The sequence below is a fragment of the Geotrypetes seraphini genome, chromosome 3 (assembly GCF_902459505.1).
Source record: "Geotrypetes seraphini chromosome 3, aGeoSer1.1, whole genome shotgun sequence".
NCBI lineage: Eukaryota > Metazoa > Chordata > Amphibia > Gymnophiona > Dermophiidae > Geotrypetes > Geotrypetes seraphini.
In genome coordinates, this window is record NC_047086.1 from 113,322,758 (window position 1) to 113,341,660 (window position 18,903).

Sequence of the window (18,903 nt, forward strand, 5' to 3'; positions counted from 1 at the left end):
CAATTGTTCTGCATGCTATGTAAACAGTGACACAAAAGTAACTTGTAAATTTTGTTAGTTGTTACTAAAATAAAGTAATTACCATATTTCCCCATATATACCGCGGCCTATACATGGGTTTTACAAACCCGTGTTTGGGGCGGCCTATGTATGGACTTTGCATCATCCCCCCACCCCGGTACCTTTATCGGAGCCTCCTGAACGGCAGACGGCAAATCTCCAGTGGTGCAGGGCAGCTGCAATTTCTTCGGAATCTGGCCTGCCCCCGCACCGCTTGCTGAGTGACTGACATCAGTTCTCACAAGAGCTGACGTTGGCCATGCACCGGGCGGTGCAGGGGCAAGCCAGATGCTGAAGAGATCGTGGCTGCCCTGCACCACTGGAGATTCGCTGTCCGCTATCCAGGGGGCTCCGATAAAGGTACCAGGGGTGGGGGGGGTGATGTTAAAAGGCAGGTGAGGTACCAGAAGATAAGCCACAGCTAATACCATGGGGCGACTTATCTTCTGGTTTTTAAACATAGGCCGCCCTTTTCTGCAACCTATACATAAGTGCGGCCAATGCAAAGGGACGGCCTATAAGCAGGGAAATGCAGTACTTAATTTAGTCGATCTTAACAAAAAGTAACTAATTACGTTGATAGTTACCTAAAATGTAACTAATTACACTAATTAGCGTTACTGTAACTAGTTAATACCCAACACTGCAACAGAAACAGAATGAGCAGATCTCCATTTAGAGAACACTGCTCTTTATCTGCTGTCATCTACTATGTTACTATGTTTGTAAAAGGGCCCCTGTGTTACATGTACAGTGATGTGAAAAAGTGTTTACTCCCTTCTGATTTCCCCTATTATTGCATATATGGCACACTGAAAGGTTTCCGATGTTTAAACAAAATGTAATATTAGTCAAATGAAACCTGAGTAAACAAACAACACAGTTTTTAAATGACTACTTCACTTATTGAAAGAACAAAGTTATCCAACACTGCTATTTCCCAAGTGAAAAAGTAAAAACCTCCTTAGTTATTCAATAAACCAAATGAACAAATTTAATTGATGATTACATTCAGCTGATTTAACACAGCCAGGCTTGATTGCAGCCAGCCCTGTTGAATATAAACCTCTCAATACTTACTGAACTTTACCAAGCGAGTGAAGCAGCCACTACAAAGTTTCTACAAGAAATTCTAGAAGAAATGGGAAGAATGAAGATTAGGTTTCTACCTACAATAATCTTCTTTGTGTTAGTCCCTGGATGATTCCATACGCTAGGTGTTCAATCCCAACCTGCAGTCCGGGTGTTGCAGAATTCACATCTTTTCAGAACACATGCTGGACTCCCTCTAGTGGTAGAATCAGTTCAGTCCCAAAGCTAAGCACATATCTTGGAATGTTATGTCATCAATTATATTAGATAAAATAGCCCCACTTCAAAGAAGGCTTAGAAAAATGGGAAATCAATGCAATAGTGTTAAGTGGTTCTCAACAGAATTATTAGCCTTAAAAAGAGAGTGCAGAAAATTAGAAAAAATATGGAGAAAATATCAAACTGATGACTTAAAATCTTTATGGAGAAAAAAAGATTCCCTTTTACAAAAAGTTACTAGCTGATACATACAAGAAAGGATTATTATTCTAAACTTATTGGGACAGATGTTAGTGACACAAAAAATTATTTAAACTAGTAAAGGAATTAACTAACACTATTAATATTCCCATTGATAAATCATTATCAGTGCAACAACTAGCATGTTATTTTAAAAATAAGGTTCAAGATATTAAAAATCAATTTCCACCACTGTGGGGTCCTTTAACTAAGGCGCACTAGTGCGTCTTAGCATGCGCAAAAAATTAGCGTGCGCTAAATATTAATGCGTCCATAGGATATAATGGACGCATTCGCACGCAATAGCACTAGTGCGCCTTAGAAAAGGACCCCTATGTGACTCTACACACTTGATTATAATAAAGATCTAAAAGTTATCAGAGGGGACCTTAACTGGACTGAATTTGACAAAATAGAGTAGGATGACTATCAAATTTTATGATAATGATAAATACAGTATATTAATATATGTTAATTCTTATTGTTATTTAGATATATGCCCATCATAGATCCTAAGATGAGCACCTTTATCATTTAAAATGATTCTTTTAGATTGGCTAAATGAAATGCTTCAGAAAGGTTCCTTTCCCAAATATCTGAGACAAATTTTATTAACTCCATTATTAAAAGACATACAGACCAGTAGCATCAATTCCATTTGTTGTAAAAATTATGGAAGGACTAGTAAATTCTCAATTAAATATTACATTTTTAAAATTCAACTTACTCCATCCTGATCAATCTGGTTTCCACAAGGATCATAGTACAGAAACTATTCTGGGATCTCTAAAGGATATTGTAAGAAGCAACATTTCAAATGGTTATAAAGTATTAATACTGCAAGTTGATCTTTCGAGCACCTTTGACCTAGTTGACCATGTCATATTATTAAGTATATTAGATCTTGGCTTATCTGAAAATATTCTAAATTAGTTCATTAACTTTTTAAAAAGAACTTAAAGTAAAAATGTCCAAAATAATATCCAAAGAATGGTCTCTTCTTTATGGTGTTCCCTAAAGTTTCCCACTTTCACCTACTCTGTTTAATATCTTCTCTGGGTGTTTTTTTCTGGAAAAAGCCAAATTCACATCATTTATATATGCATGCATTCCTTTTTCCTGCTCGTTAGATCATATTAAATTAAAACTAAATTACTGCATGAAATTGATAGAGATTTGGATGTTGAATCATCAACTTAAATTGAATAAGGATAAAACTAAATTATGTTTATTAAATCATCCCAATATGAATTGTGAAACTAAAGAATTAACCATAAATAAGATGGATTATCCACTGGCTAAAGTAATAAGAATAAGTTCATTTTGATCACAACCTTTTACTATTACCTCAGGTCAACTTGGTTTTTTTTTGTTTGAAATAATTTTTATTGAGCAGAAAGTGGTGAACATACAGAACAAGTAACAATGCACAGGCAGTATGTGGAGACAAAAGTAACATGTACAAATACACATCATACAAGATAGAGAGAGCAAGGCCAAGGCCCCTTCGCACCCCCTCCAGGGCCAGTCCCCAATAACCCAAAGAGTAAAAAACTGGTGGCAAATAACAGACAGAAAACGTACTGTTCAGTACCTTCCATTTTTAAGAGGGAAAAAAGAAACAGAACATCCATTCAACCCATCCACACACATCCACACCCACACATACAATCCCACTGAGCCAATCCCCCCTCCCCTTCTGAGTGATTGGGCACAAGGATGTAGCTATCACAAAGAACTGACCTCCAGCAAGGTCACCTCCCAGAGAGACCGGTACAGGCGGTGGGAAGAGGACATCCCCCCCTAGCACTACTAAGTTCCCAGCGGGCCACTTCTGCAAGGGACTGCTTCCATCCCAGCACCTCAGGGGCAAGTTCATCTATCCACAGCTGGAGCACTCCCCGCTTGGCAACCAACAGGGCAGTATATAGAAATCGCTAATGCTCCATCCCCAAGCCTTGATCCAGCACTTCCCCTTCAGAGCCCAGCACAAGGAGCAGATAGGACCATTGGAAAGACACTCCCACTATCCGAGCCAGAAAGTCCAGCACCCCATTTCAGTAAGCACTGAGCGTCGGACACTCAAACATCATATGCACTAGGGTCCCTTTCAAAAGCTTACACTTAACACACTCATCCGAATCCCAGAGGCCCGCCTTCCCCCCCCCCCCCTCCGATCCCTGGTGAAATATGTTCGGTGTAACAACTTGAACTGTAACTCCTGCAGTTGAGCATTCCGGGCCTCTTTAGTTATATTGGAGAAGCAAACAGCCAGGGCCTCAACACTAATGGGCTCCCCCAGCTCTGCGGTCCACTTAGATGCCAAAGTTTGTAACTGAGAGTCTGCCCGCTCCTCCCTGGCCAAGCCATACCAAGTGGACAGAGAATTCAAAGAAGCAGGGAGGGATAGAAAAAGTTGGTCTACTTTTAAGAAGCTAGCTCCCAAAGGGTTCCACATGCGATGCACTTCAAAGAAATGGTGTAATTGTAGTTAGGCAAAAAAAGGCATAGCAGGTAAAGACCAGTGGCGACGGAGATCATCATACGAAGGGAATATCGAAGCCCCGGTGGATGAAGGGAGACAGATATGACCCAAACAGAGACCAGAGCCAAAGCGCACTTCCATGCCTTGAGCCCCCCCCAATCCCCAGAGGGAACTCAGGGTTACCACAGATATATTGGAGGGCCCAGTTATCCTGCCCCCCCCTCCCAATCTGCATTCTCCACCAGGGCATGCCGCAGCGGGTCTAGCCACAACGAATTACAACCCAACTGAGGTCTCCTCCACCGGGGGATATCCAGGCATGATGGGGAGCCACCCATGAGTCAAAGAGACCAGCGGGGGCAAACCGCGAACTGGAGGTGGAGAGCTCGTGCACCCAGCGCAGCAGAGCGGCCACGTTGTACAACCTGAGATCCGGTAACGCCAAGCTTCCCCAGGCCCGGCTCTAAGTGAGCCTCCAGTGACTTATGCACTCCCGTCATTGGCGCCAAATAAAGGAACTGATAAAAGACTTATAAGCCTGCTCATTCACCCCTTTGATCCAGAGTGGGATCATCTGCAGGGGATACAATAGGACCATTTTGACTAAAGCTATCCTCCCAGAAAGAGACAGAGGGAGATCCCCCAACGGAGACAGGTGTCACGGAGTTGGGTAAGCTTATGCACAACATTATGCTGATAGACACGGGCCCAATTCGCACTAAGAAAGATCCCGAGATATTTAAGCTCTCCCACAGCCTACCGAAAGGGGAAGGCAGATAGGAGACTAGAGGCACACAGCGAAGACACCGGCATCATTTCAGATTTACCAAAATTAATACAGAGTCCCGAGAAGGACCCATAGGATGAAATAAATTGAGTGATAAGAGGGAGAGAGACCCGGGCGTTGCCAACGAACAGCAACATATCATCCACGAACATGGTAATCTTGCACTCTTCCCGCCCCACACGAATTCCCGTAATATCGGGGGAAGCCCGGATCTTAACTGCCGGAGGTTCTAGCAAGAGAATGAACAACAGGGGAGAGAGGGGGCAACCCTGCCATGTCCCCCTACACAGAGGAAAGGATACCGTACGATGTCTGTTGATGAGCAACTGGGCAGTTGGGGCAGTGTACAAGCGAACAACCCAGTCATAAAACGAGCCGGTAATACTGAAACGCCCTAGAACCCAAAAAAGATATGACCACATGACTTTGTCAAAAGCCTTCTCGGCATCTAGACTGGCTAGAAAATCATCCCCTGCTCGGCCCCGTCCCTCAAGTAGTGCCACCAGGGCTTTAAGGATGTTAGCGGAGGAGAAACAACCAGGGATGAAGCCCACCTGATTGGAATGGATAAGACCGGGAACCACCTGTGCCAATCGGTGTGCTAGGATAGCAGTAAGGAGCTTCATGTCCTGATTGAGTAACGAGATAGGCATGTAAGAGCTTACGAGCTCGGAGTCCTTACCTGGCTTGGGGAGCACCACCACATGGGCATGGTTTTGTTCCGGAAGGAGCCGGTCAGCGGACTGCATGTCAGCGTACATTGCACACAAAGCAGGCCCGACATGAGGTCGCAAAATCTTGTAAAACTTGGACCCCATGCCATCAGGTCCCGCGGCCTTAGCGAGTTTCAAGGTACCGATGGCCGTGGAATTCTCCTTACAGCTAATAGACGCATTTAAGAAATCCCGATGAACCTCGGTGAGTTGAGGAAGAGCCAAGTCCCAAAAAAAGAGATCCCGGGCCACAACGTCATACGTGCCCGGACTATACAGTTCACTCTAAAAACGCATAAACTGGGTCTGAATAGCTGTAATCTCAGTGTGCAGAGTATATAGGAAAGTATAATGAAAGTTATAGGAATCAGACGGCACGATATGTTCTCAGTTATGGCGCCCCATTCATGGAATCTTTTACCCCAATATATTAGAGAACTAAAAGATTTAACTTTATTTTAAAAAACGTTAAAAACATTTCTTTTTTAGGATGCTTATGACTCCTAGTATATTAAATATCGATTTTTTTTTTAAGCAGCTAACATTACCCTCCTTTTTGTTCTTATCTTTTATGTTTTTTTCCTCTCTTCTATCCAAACATTGTAACTTTTTCCCCTCTTACCCTCACAATTCTTGTAAGTTTTAACCCAAAAAATTAATTTAAATGTACGTGTTTAGTATGTTAAGTTTTAACTCATAACAAAAGTTATTTTATATGTTAATACTAACATTTTATTTGTATATTTTATTTGTATATTTTATTATGTTGTACATCGCCTAGCAATTTAAATAGGCGATTCATCAAGAACAAATAAACTTGAACTTGAACTTAGTAGGGTTTTCTCGAATGTGGGATACTCACGTGGCTCTCCGAAAGGGCCTAACCAGGTTAGCCATAAGCTTCCCTGCCCGGTTCCCCCATTTATAAAGTTTAAACTTGTAGACATCAATATGGGTTAAGGCCCTATCAATGAGGATAGTATCAATCCGTTTGTGCAAACGGAGATATGACTGACGGGCCTCGTCGGAGAGATGCTGTAAGTGATAAGATTTACTTTCCCGCAATTGTTTCGCGAGCAATGTGAGCTCAGCATCCCACTGTTTGCACTTGCGAATTGTATAGGCTATGATACAACCCCGGAGGTAAGCCTTCGCAGCCTCTCAAAACACCGTATCAGAGACATCCCCCCCTCATTGGTTTGCTTATACATAGTCCATGCCTCAGTGAGGTATATGTGGAAAGCTTCATCTAAATACAAGGATGGGTTAAAATGCCAAATGCGGTCAGCGGTGGGTCCCGCCCACCACTTCAAGGTCATGGAGATAGCAGCGTGATCACTGAAAGGAACATCCAGAATGTGGGTGCGCACCACCCGACCAATAAAACAGGAAGGGACCAAAATATAGTCTAAGCGGGAATAGCTATAGTGCACTCCAGAAAAGAAGGTGAAATCCACCTCACCAGGGTGGTAGACCCTCCACATTTCCTGGAGATCCAGTTCTCCCAGCAAAAAATTCACCCCCTGACGTTCGTTATCTTTCTGCACTGCCCGAGGAGGCTTGCAATCTATGGAAGGATCACTAATGACATTAAAGTCACCTCCCACAATAAACTCATAGTTCGGCAATGCTACCATATGAGCTACAATGGTAGAAAAGAAGGAGTGAGAATAGACATTAGGGGCATATAGGTTGCACAACACCACCTGTTTGTCAGATAATAAGCCCGCCCAAATGACATAATGGCCCTGGGGATCCTGGATAACCTTATGCGTGACCGCAGTGACTCCCTTATGAATGAGGATTGCTACCCCTCTTTGCTTAGAGTTGTAGGAGGATGCGACCACTTCACCCACCCAGTCCCGCGCCAGCTTGTGATGTTCGCTCAGAGTAAGGTGGATCTCCCTGCAAAAAGGCCACCGAGACCTTATCTTTCTTCAAGAAGGACAAAACCTTAGTTCGCTTTACAGGTGAGTTAATACCAGCCACGTTCAAAGTAACACAGGTAATATCAGCCATAACCATGGGAGGCACTAGCATGTAATATCAAAAGACTTCAAGTCATCATACAGTCCCCAAGGGTCTCCCAGATGGACCCCCGGGGCACGCACAAGAGCGCCAATCAATCCAAGGAACAGATCCCCCCTCCCCCATCCCCTCCACAGCCATACACCCCATACATTCACCGCACACGCATACCAACACCCAATAATTCCACACAACAGCCAACACTCACACAACTTCCACCTGCCAAAGCCCCGACCCCCCTCCCCCAACCCAAACAGACATCCCAGATCCCCCCCACCACCTCCACATTAAGAACAAACTGGTAAGGTGTCCCCGACCCCCACAAAAAAAGAAAGAACAAAGAACACACCCATCTTCACAACCCAACACCCAACATCCCCAATGCAATCAAGAAGATCAAAAACCAGAAGGGCACTTGGCAAAGTAAACACAGGCCAAAAGAATGTCAAAGTCATCACAAATCCAGAAGAATAGCCATTCCCAGGTCTTCCAGCACAAGGCACCCACCACAGAGACCCCTCCAGCCATTAAGGTACCACAATGATCTCCATCAAGGCAGACACCTGGCACAGAGGGCCCCACAGGCTAGTGGCAGAGGAGCAGCAGACAGTCTAGGGGCCAAGGCAAAGAGATCCCTCTCTGGGGAGAAAGAGACCATGCAGGGGTCAAGCAGGGATAGCTAGTCCCTGAGTCCAAACAAGGCTGACAGCAATTAAGGCAGATTATGCAGGCCAACCAAGAAAGGGAGAGATCAGGCAATCCTGAGAGCCCCAGAGGCAAAGAGAGTCTCCGTCCACAAAAGCACTTCAGAAAGTCAGCAGCTGGTCAATGCAGAGGCCCTCAGCGGCAGCCCAGAATCAGGGCGCTGGAGCCAGAGGGGCCAGGGCTCAGACATAGGCCTGAAGAGCCTCCACGTCAGCACACACCTTCGGTCCCCCAGCTTCAAGAATCCGCACCCGGGCAGGGTATTAGACCACAAACCAGAGACCCCGATTGTGAAGCTCTGAACAGTAGGGCGCCAAGGCGCGCCACCGGGCAGCCACCTCCGCGGAAGTCATTAAACAAGTTTCAAGTTTCAAGTTTATTAAATTATTTGATTAAACGCTTTTCAGGATACAAAGCGTTTTACAAAGAAATAAAATTGGATTTCTTAAATCACAAATACATCGTTAATAAAAATAATAACTTTAAAATTAAAAACGAACTGGGATAACAAACACATGGAACAGTAGGAAAGGAGGGAAAAGAAAAAATACAATAAAAAAAAAAAAAATGTGTTAATCAAATTAGGTTAGAACATAAGGATGATATGAGAAAAGAATTTGCAAACTTGAAAATCTAAAAAAAAGGGGATATAATCGGAGTTTAATACAAAACGATGAGATTAGGAATCAACCGGAAAATAAACTTTTAGTTAAAGGCTTCTTTAAAAAGAAAACACTTTAAACTATTTTTGAATTTTTTCAAATCTTGTTCAAGTCTTAAATAAAGAGGGAGTGAGTTCCAAATGGTAGGGGCTGTAACCGAAAAAATCAGGTCACGGCGAGTACCGATGATTTTTAAAGAGGGAACATATAGGGACGCTTGTGAGGATGATCTGAGAGCTCTTGACGGGCTGTAAGGAATCAGAAGCCTATCTATAAATGCAGGAGTATTATTTCTTAATGTCTTAAAGACTAATAGTGCTATTTTATATGTAATCCTATCTGAAATTGGTAGCCAGTGAGCGTTTTGAAGCAGAGGTGTAACATGATCGAATTTTTTTGAACCTGAGATTACCTTTATTGCAGTGTTTTGTATGATTTGGAGGCGCCTTATATCCTTAAGATATGCCCCCTTTAACAAGGAATTGCAGTAGTCTAGTTTTGAAATCACTAGAGAATGAATTAAAGTATTGAGCGAAAATGAATCGAGAAGGGGAACCAATGAACGAATCATTCTCAGTTTATAGAAACAATTTTTCACCAAAGCACTGATGTGTAATCGAAAAGAAAGATTATTGTCTAAAATGACGCCTAAGATTTTTGTATTGGTAGTGAGGTATAGAGGTTTGTTATCTATTAAGATTGGGTTGATGAGTTGTACACCTTCTTTCCCTGAAAAAAGCATAGAAGTAGATTTATTGATACTTAAAGAAAGTTGATTATTGTTCAACCAATCATGAACTTTGGCCAGCTTATGGTTGATTTCGAATATATCCTGGGAACTTGAAGAATCTATGGGGTGTAAAAGTTGAAAATCATCCGCGTAGGCATACACTGTAAATCCTATAGATTGACATAGGGTTAAGAGGGGGGCCAGATAAATATTAAATAGTAATGGGGACAATATGGACCCTTGAGGTACTCCATAATTTGATTGATATGGCTTTGAAATAGAATTGTTAAAGTGTACTGAAGAAGATCTATTGGTAAAATATGACTGAAACCAATCTAAAACTTGGTCTTTGATACCAATGGAAGAAAGGCGGTGAAGTAATAAATGGTGATCAATAGTGTCAAAGGCTGCCGCTAAGTCTAAAGAAATGAGAACGACAGATTTATGTTGGTCCAGAAAGTAATGAATAGTTGTGACAAGACCTAGTAAAGAGTGTTCTGTTGAGTGATTCTTGCGAAATCCTGCTTGATTAGGATGCAAGACATGAGTTTTGTCTACAAAGTCTGACAACTGTTGAAAAACTACCTTTTCAGTTAGCTTTGCTAGGAATGGAAGACTCGCTATTGGACGATAGTTAGAACAATCGCACGGACTAGTTTTAGAATCCTTGATAATTGGTAGAAGAACTGAATGTTTCCAGTCTTCTGGAATTGATGATGTTGACAAGCTTTTGTGAATAATTTGTAGAATAATTGGACCGAAAATTGAGAAGTATCGTTTAAGAAGAAAAGGAGGAAAAGCTTCAATTTTAGAACCTTTAAGTTTTATTGATTGAAATAACTGTCTTAGTTCAGATAGGGTAGGAAGGATGAACTTGGAACATGTAGCTTGAAAATTAATTTGATCTTCATCAGAAATAGCAGGAGTTTTGTTGATTATATTAGCTTTGATAGTGGTAATTTTTGTGTAAAAAAAATCAGCTAAACAGTCGGCTGAGAGAGAATCATTAGCAGGAATATCCGGTTTATGTTTAAAGGTAGTTAATTGTTTTAACATTTTGAAAAGTAATGAAGAATTCTTAGTCATAGATATTTTTTTATTATAATATTTTTTTTTTGCATCGTTGATCATTTGGCGGTAATATTGGGAGTGATTTTTGTAAGTGTCCAGATTGTTTGATGTAGGTTTGGCTCGCCATTTACGTTCAGCTGAACGTAACTGTTGTTTTAGTAATACAAGAGAAGAGTTGAACCAGGGTTTTTTTTGTTTTTTTGGTGAAATTGTTTTAATTGTTATAGGAGCAATTTTATTTAAAAGAGATTGACAGGTGTTGTTCCAGGTGAATAGTTGGTCGTTTATAGATAGAGATTTAAAATTATCCAGATCCAGTAATGGTGCAACGAGAAGCGAGTCATCCTCGTGCTCCAACTGGCCCTTTTTACGATACAGCGATATCAGTTGGGCTTTGTCAGCGAAGTTGAGAAACCTGGCGATAACAGGCCGAGGCTGACCATCTCCCTCCCTGCAGGGGCTCAGGTGATGGACCCGCTCCACCAGGATCCGCGAGCCCGCAGGGAAGAAGCCCACCACTCCAGGGAGCCACAGTGCTACAAGCTCCCGCAGTGCAGTCTCTCGGATGCTCTCCTCCAGGCCCACCAGGCGAATATTGTTGCAGCGGCTGCAGTTCCGTGATCTTCAAGCCACTCGTGCAGGGTCACGCACTGTGTCTCTAAAGTGCAAAGCTGCGTCTCCATGGAATCCTCCTGGGCGGCAATGCGGGTCTCCGCTGTTTGAAGCCGCTGGCCATGACGCTCCAAACAGTCCCGAATATCATCCACAGTGGCTTGGAGCTTAGTAAGCCTCTCATCTAATGCCACCGAGATATTCTTAGCGAGTTCCTTTACCGCGTCGTCTTGCAGCAACACTCGTGGTGGTGGGGAAGAAGCGGACGCCATGTTGGATGCCCCATGCCGGCCACGGGGACTTAATGAGCATAACTCAGTTAAATGCCTCCAAAGGGTAAAGCGGCTCAGCCCGCTGCACCCCAAAGCTATCAGCTCCGCCGGGATGCAAGTAGGAAGCGGAAGCGGCGCGACTGAAAGACAATAAAGCGAAAATTTAGATGCGAGAGGGTCGGAGCCGGAGCAAGGAGCCGCCGCTTAGCTCTGCATCATCACGTGACACTCCCCCCCCCCGGTCATCTTGTTAATAAAAAGGTCTTTTGGTATTTTTCTGGAAACTTAGAATGATTAGAAAGTACTTAGATACTTATCAATTCCGCCTAATAGTACAATCTTTAGTTTTGTCTTACCTGGACTATTGCAATGTCACCTTTTTAGATTACCCTAAATTTATAATAAAAAAAAAAACCCTCCAAACGCTACAGAATGCAGCCATTAGATTAATCTTCAGATTGAAAAAAAGTGATAAGATACTCCTTATTTATGTGAATTACATTGGCTACCTATAATAATAATAATTTATTTTCTTGTATACCGCCCAACACAACAGGAAAAATACTGAGACATTGCAGCACATGGTACAGTTTCATATAACACACTATCTAGGTACCGTCTAAAATTATATAGTAAAAGTAATACAATTGTTAAAAACATTCAAGTACAATATTAAAAATTAAAATATACTGTGACAATAAGAATAGAAACATAAGACCTCATTTAAAAATATATCAAAATTACGGTAATATTCTTATTTGTCAAATAAATAGGTCTTTAATGATTTCCTAAATGTGAAGTAAGAATTAGATTGAACAATCATCGAACTTAGCCAGGAGTTCATCTTCCCAGCTTGATACTATAGGGAGAATGCTTTATAAATTCTATTGTATTCTATTTAAAATATAGTTTGGAGAAACTCTTGATTATATGCCACATCTCATTACATTTTCTAATAATCCATGAAGCTTCGCCACAGATGCCATACACCAAAAAAGCCCCAACACACCCGCTGGCGGGGTCTGAGGAAACTCCATTCAGAAGAGCCGAATAAAATCCGGTGATAAGGCCGACTCCACAACCATGGCAGAGCACTGTTAAGGAACATGCGGTGCATCAAAAGAGCCCCAGATTCGGAACGCAGGCAAACAGCACCAGACTCCAGAATGGCCCCTGGGTGAGATTTTCTTCAGAAGGCAGAGACCCAGGCCGGCTCCCCAGCCCAAGAGGAAACGGGGAAGGCGCTCTAAGGCACATGTTTCAAAATCGCTGATCCGGAACCCATCCGGTGCAATCAATGTCCAAATCCAACAGATTAGGGGCTGAGGAGTCTATCCCAATCGCTTTTGAATCAAATTGAGGGCTTTTTGAGGCAGAATTCAAAGTTAGAAAAAAAGATCGATTTTAAAATCCAAGATGGACGCCATCACAAATTCACATAAAAAATGACAAAAATAAGCAAAATCCAAAAATAAAAAATAGGGTCTGGGGAGGTGAGGGACCTGATCCCTACCCACAGAAACTGTGAAAAAAGGGTTTTAAAACGTTTTCCAAGCCACCCCCTGAAGTTCCCATAGGAAATAATGGAGTTACTCACAGTTCCTGCAGTGACTTTTGCCTGTCAGCGTTTAGAGCAGCTGAGTGGAGAAAAGGACTTTTCTGCCTCAGGTAGGAATTAAGATCTTCGGACTGCCAGTCAGCCAGAGACCGACCCCCAGCCTCTGCCTCCATGATCCTCTGCCACACGGTCAAGGCAGGAAAGGCCTAGGCGCACACAGTCTGCACTAGAAACCTGTGACTGTGGGATCACTGGCCAGCAAACTCCACGGGAGGGACCCCAGGGAATTCCAGAAGGTGGCACACAGCAGGCAGGCTTCACAGATCCACCAGAGTTTCTCTATGAAGTTTGGCTCCAAAGGACTGCATCCTTTTCTCTGACAGTGTACCACCAGGAAGGGGTCTCAAGGCACTGAAGCCACTGAAAAATGAAATTTAAGCAAAAAAAAAAAAAAGAAGCAAAACCACTGAAAAGTGAATTTTAAGCAAAAAAAAAAAAAAAAGAAGCAAAGCCACTGAAAAGTGAACTTTAAGCAAAAAAAAAAAAAAAAAAAAAGCACAGCAACAGTAAAAGATTTCTGCCCAGATTGCTTGCAGAAATTGAAACCGATTCTACCGCTAAGGGGAGCCCAGAATGTGTTCTGAAAAGATGTGAATTCTGCAACACCCGGACTGCGGGTTGGATTGAACATGGAATCTGGAAGGGACATAACAGAATGGTTGTTGAAATATACCAGTATGAAGTATTATTAAACCACTTCTAAAACTTGGAGACTCCACTGCACCAAAGTGAGCGCCATTATCTCCAAATGGAGAAGGAAAGAGTAGTGAATATTACTAGGAGTGCCAGCTTACCAAAATTGCTCCAAGAGCACATTAACAATTCATCCGGGAGTAACATAGTAGATGACAGCAGATAAAGACCCGAAGGGTCCATTCAGTCTGCCCAACCTGATTCAGTTTAAATTTTTTAATTTTTTTTCTTAGCTATTTCTGGGCAAGAATCCAAAGCTCTACACGGTACTGCGCTTGGGTTCCAACGACTGAAATCTCCCTTAAAACCTACTCCAGCCCATCTACACCCTCCAAGCCACTGAAGCCCTCCCCAGCCCATCCCCCACCAAACGGCCATACACAGACACAGACCGTGCAAGTCTGCCCAGTACTTCCCAGAAAAGCATCCAAAGAACTTCAGCTCAGCTAAGGTCAGTGTTTATGACTCCACAATAAGTCATCATGAGTGGTATAATTGATATCACTATAGTTTGTTTCCAGTGGCCAAGTGGTTAGAGCTGCTGCCTCAGCACCTAACACAAGGAGAATACAATCAAAGTTTCAATGTGTAATGAATAAAACTTAAGTGGAGAAAAAAAGACCTCAGTTAAAGCTCTAAATAGCTAGGAACTCACTGTTATAGTCCATTAAGATAACTGCAGTAGATCCATAAAGATCATCGGTCAGAAAAAAAAAAATTCACTTTATACAAATCCACTTGCATCAATTGTTTCTCCTTCACATTAGGTAAAAGGCAGGGCAGCTCCACAAAATAGAAAACAGAAACACTGCAGTACAAAACAAGCCACTTCTATGTTCAGCGTCCAGTTGCAGTATCTGCTATAATCCCAACAGGCATACTCTGTTTCGCATAAGATTACATTGCTACCATAGCAGAGGCCACCAACAATGACATGCAACTAAATCACATAGCACTCTTTCATTTACTTTCCTTAGACAAGTACTGTAGAACTCCCATAACAGAAGACTGTAAAATTCATCTTTTAAAATTTGAGCAGTAATGACAGTTCAAAGCTTACCATAAAGGGAAACTTTTATCATCAGCTGTTCTTAGAACAGTGCCACGTAGTTGTTCATATGTAAGCATCCGCACTCCAGAATACACTGAAACAGATAAAAATATTTACTTTATGAAGTATGTGGCCAGATAATTAGCTAGCTATTATGCAAGTCACATCTTCTTTTCTTTAGATGAGAAACTGCTCCAAGCTGATTTCAGGCAAGGGATCAATCACAAGACAGAACTGAAAGGTCTAGGTAAAGAAAGGTACCAAAATAAAAGTGTAACATGGTTTTCCATTTACTAAAACTTCTGTTATATGAATGTAATTTTCAAATTGTGATCATACTCCATTCTGCAAAACTGGTTTGACATAGAACTGCCTTTGAATTAAACGGTTCTAATATTTCAATACAAGAATCCAAAGTGCTGCAAAATACACATAAGATTGCACTATAGAGAGAGGTGCTACTGGCAGAAGGTACTTTCTTTCAAAAAACCATTTAATGAAAAATATTAGTTTGGAAGCTAGAAACAGCCTCCATCTGATGCAGTATATATGAAATATGGCTATGGGGGTGTTCATGTTTATTATTTGTAAAACAAGGGTTTTTAAAAAAAAAAATCACTACCAACTTTCTGAGCAAACTGGATGGACTGTGGTTTTTATCTGCCATTATTTACTATGGGTCTGATTTTGGAAGCAGTGCCTGCAAAATGGGCATCTGCCGTGTGTCAATCACTGGTAGGCACCGCATCCAGAATCACATCTTTTTTCTAACTTAGCCTGCTTTAAATGTAGGCTAGCATTTTAAAGGCCTAAATTTAAGGCACCTGTATCTCACCTACGGAGGCACATAGGGATGCCTATGGACACCTAAGGCCACTTCTGGCACAAACCACACCCACACCGGCCTTAAGGTGTCCATAGGCATCCCTATGCACCTCTGTAGGCATGAGGCAGATGCCTAAGAATGGCGCCTGCATTTTAAAAAAAAAAATGTGCTCCTGAAGAACATTCAGAAGGTGTCACCCAATATTACTCATTGGGAAATGCAATTGAAAATTGTTCTTAGACTTTACATTCCACCGGAATTTGCAGCCCGGATGGGGATTACTGCGTCGCATTCTTGCCCGAAATGCAATCAGGCTCTCACATCTTTGAGTCACATGTTTTGGGCCTGCCCCGCAATCCAACAGGTTTGGAGACATCTTGGCCTATATACCACATCGCTTTGGGGAAGGCGATGGCTTCCGCAACCGAGGGCGTTATTTGGATTTTATAATATAGCCTCGCCCAAACCCAGGGGAATGTCAGCATTTATCTCCAGAGCCCTTTTGATGGGAAAAAAAGCCATCCTCACCAACTGGCTCTCCCGTGATCCCCCGTCATATGCACAATGGAGATCCCTAATGATAGTGCACACAACATTGGAGAGACACATGGTGGGAGACTTGACTCTTGGCTCGGGTCGCAAATTTTGTCAGGTGTGGGAGCACTTCTGGCAGGACCTCACAACGCGTGCTCGCAGTAGACTTTTGAATCTTTAAGATTTTATTCCCACTCTCAGCTGTTGGACTGGCCATGGATTCTTGGGGAGGGGAGGGGAACTGATTATATTGTTGAAAATGTTATTTCCTGAATGGTACTACTGTTTGTGTTTGCTTCTTACTGCTGGAATAATAAAAATAATTTTTAAAAAAAAATGTGCATCCCAACTGGTTCATTAGACGGCGGTAGGACGTCTACCACCATCTAACTTCAGGACGCCGTTTGGAGAATTTGGCCCTACATAACTAACACTAGATCTAAAGCAATTCACACTCTTGTAAGGTTTCAGAGATTGATTATCCAATCAGATTATTGTAATTCAGACGACAATCATGTTGCAATATATTACAACAACAAGCAAAGAATGACAGGTTTGTCCCTATGGACCATTTCTCAAAGGATGTCCCCGACAGCCACATATCTGGCAGGAAAAGACAACTGGTGGACAAACAGTTAGATTTACAGTTTCACACGTAGTCTTTAGCAAGGGCGCAGCCAAGATCTTTCAAGAATGGGGCACCCCTTTAACCCTTTATTTGGCATTGTTGCTGAGAAGCAACATGTGTGTCTATGGCTCTTTTAGGAGATCTGCATCTACAAATGCCTGTTACTTGGCAATGTTGCTCTCATTCAACATCAAGTTATGTAAAGCAACCATTTTCATCATCTGCCAATTAAAGGGTTAATAGACTTTTTTGCTGCTCACCATTACAAAGATTTCCTTCATTTCTGTTCCAGACTAGGATCGTATGCTAGACTAATCTCAGATGTCTTCCTTCTCCTTTGGGGTGGGGGGGGCGGGGGCAGGGAGAGGGGATAAAGCCTACTGTTTGCATATTCTCCAATAACTCCAATGGAGTGGAGGAATAGCCTAATGGTTAGTGCAGTGACCTGAGAACCAGGGGAACTGGTTTGATTCCAAGTGCAGTTCCTTGTGACTCTAGGCAAATAAGTACATGTATATAATATGTAAACTACTTTCATCCTAACCCCAGAAAGGAGGTCTTTCAAATCCCATCCCCTCTGAAACTAACAAAATTGAAGAAGCATGATCCTGATTGCCTCTTGCAGGTCATAGCAGATTTGGTTTCTCTCTTCCTGGAGCATTCCTTCAGAGTACCTTGGAGAGTAGAATGTTTTCCTACACTTATCACTCTGGATTGAGGAATCCTTCTAAATCCTGATATTCAGTCCTGAGCCCTCATGGTTTGGATGTTGAGAAGGTAGTGGCTGATTTCCTGAATTTACCAGTGTCTCATATTTTGTTGGCTACCAGAAGAATTTCCACTGGAAGGTCTTATAGAGGAGATTTACTGTGTGTGTGTGAAGGCATCTCTGTAGTACTCACACTCCCCCCCCCCCCCAGCGGAATCTGTCAATTTTCCCCCTTTTCTTTCTAGTTTTGCACTCTTTGGGGAGGGAGATAAATGGATACCTACACAAGCAGGGAATCCACCCTCAGTGTAATAAAGAGCTGGTTAAGATCCACATCCATTGGATAAAGCTTCAGCACAGACATGACCACCCAAAGGGGCCCTTCCAGGACCTCCCATTGATCTGTCAACATTTTAGTAATGTCTTGATGAAAGGGAAAGCATGTGTTCTGAGCCTTAGTGCTGCTCATAAATGAACATTGTGTAGCTGAGGTTTGTGGAATCTCTATATTTAATACCTGGAGAGACTCCATAATTTTCTCCAAAAGCACTGAAGGCTTAAACAGCCAGCACAAAGTCGGGTCCTCACTGAGATCCAGAGCCTCTACCTGTTCAGGATCCAGCCCTTCCAGACATGATGCAGTATCACCTGCTATTGAGGACCCAGACTGAGTAAGTAAAGGCCTGAAGACAGAATCCTCACCTCAGTCCTCCTCCGACTGAGCCGCCATCTTTTTTGCATGGCTCTGCTGAGGGAGAATTGTTCTCTTAGGGGGAAAGACACCCCCAATGCCAGCATTGCAGTGACCCTGAGGGTTCCATGTGTCTGCTGTTAATCAAAAATGCTTCATACATCATATATTAATGAATTCTGGAGCAAACCCCTGTCCTTTTCTGGGGTTTTGCAGCAGGCACACAACTGTGCTTCACCAGGAACATAGTTTTGCTCTTTCTCAGCTCTAACCAGGACATTTGACCTGCAAATCAAGCCATCTGGGATCTCACACCCCCTAGGGATCTATAGGAGGCTACGCCTGTAGTTCCCACCCCCACCCTTACAAGCTGCGCGGCATATGGGACACAGACGGTCCTCGGCCCACCATCCAGCGCAAATCCGGCATGAATCCAAGGGTACTCATTTTCAAAGTTCCATAGTAACATATGGAATT

At 42.6% G+C, this 18,903-nt stretch overlaps 1 protein-coding gene across 2 annotated transcripts in view; it reads right to left on the reverse strand.

Annotated features, from left to right (window-relative positions):
• The window catches only part of SLC25A27 (solute carrier family 25 member 27), a 126,054-nt gene that overhangs the window by 78,580 nt on the left and 28,571 nt on the right, over nt 1-18,903 (reverse strand). For both annotated transcript variants that reach the window (XR_004538638.1, XM_033935595.1), the window contains exon 3: nt 15,048-15,132. Coding sequence is in view for 1 of the 2 variants with exons in the window: in XM_033935595.1 (XP_033791486.1) it covers nt 15,048-15,132 (85 nt within the window). In the remaining variant the exon portion in view is untranslated. The remainder of the gene's footprint in view (nt 1-15,047; nt 15,133-18,903) is intronic.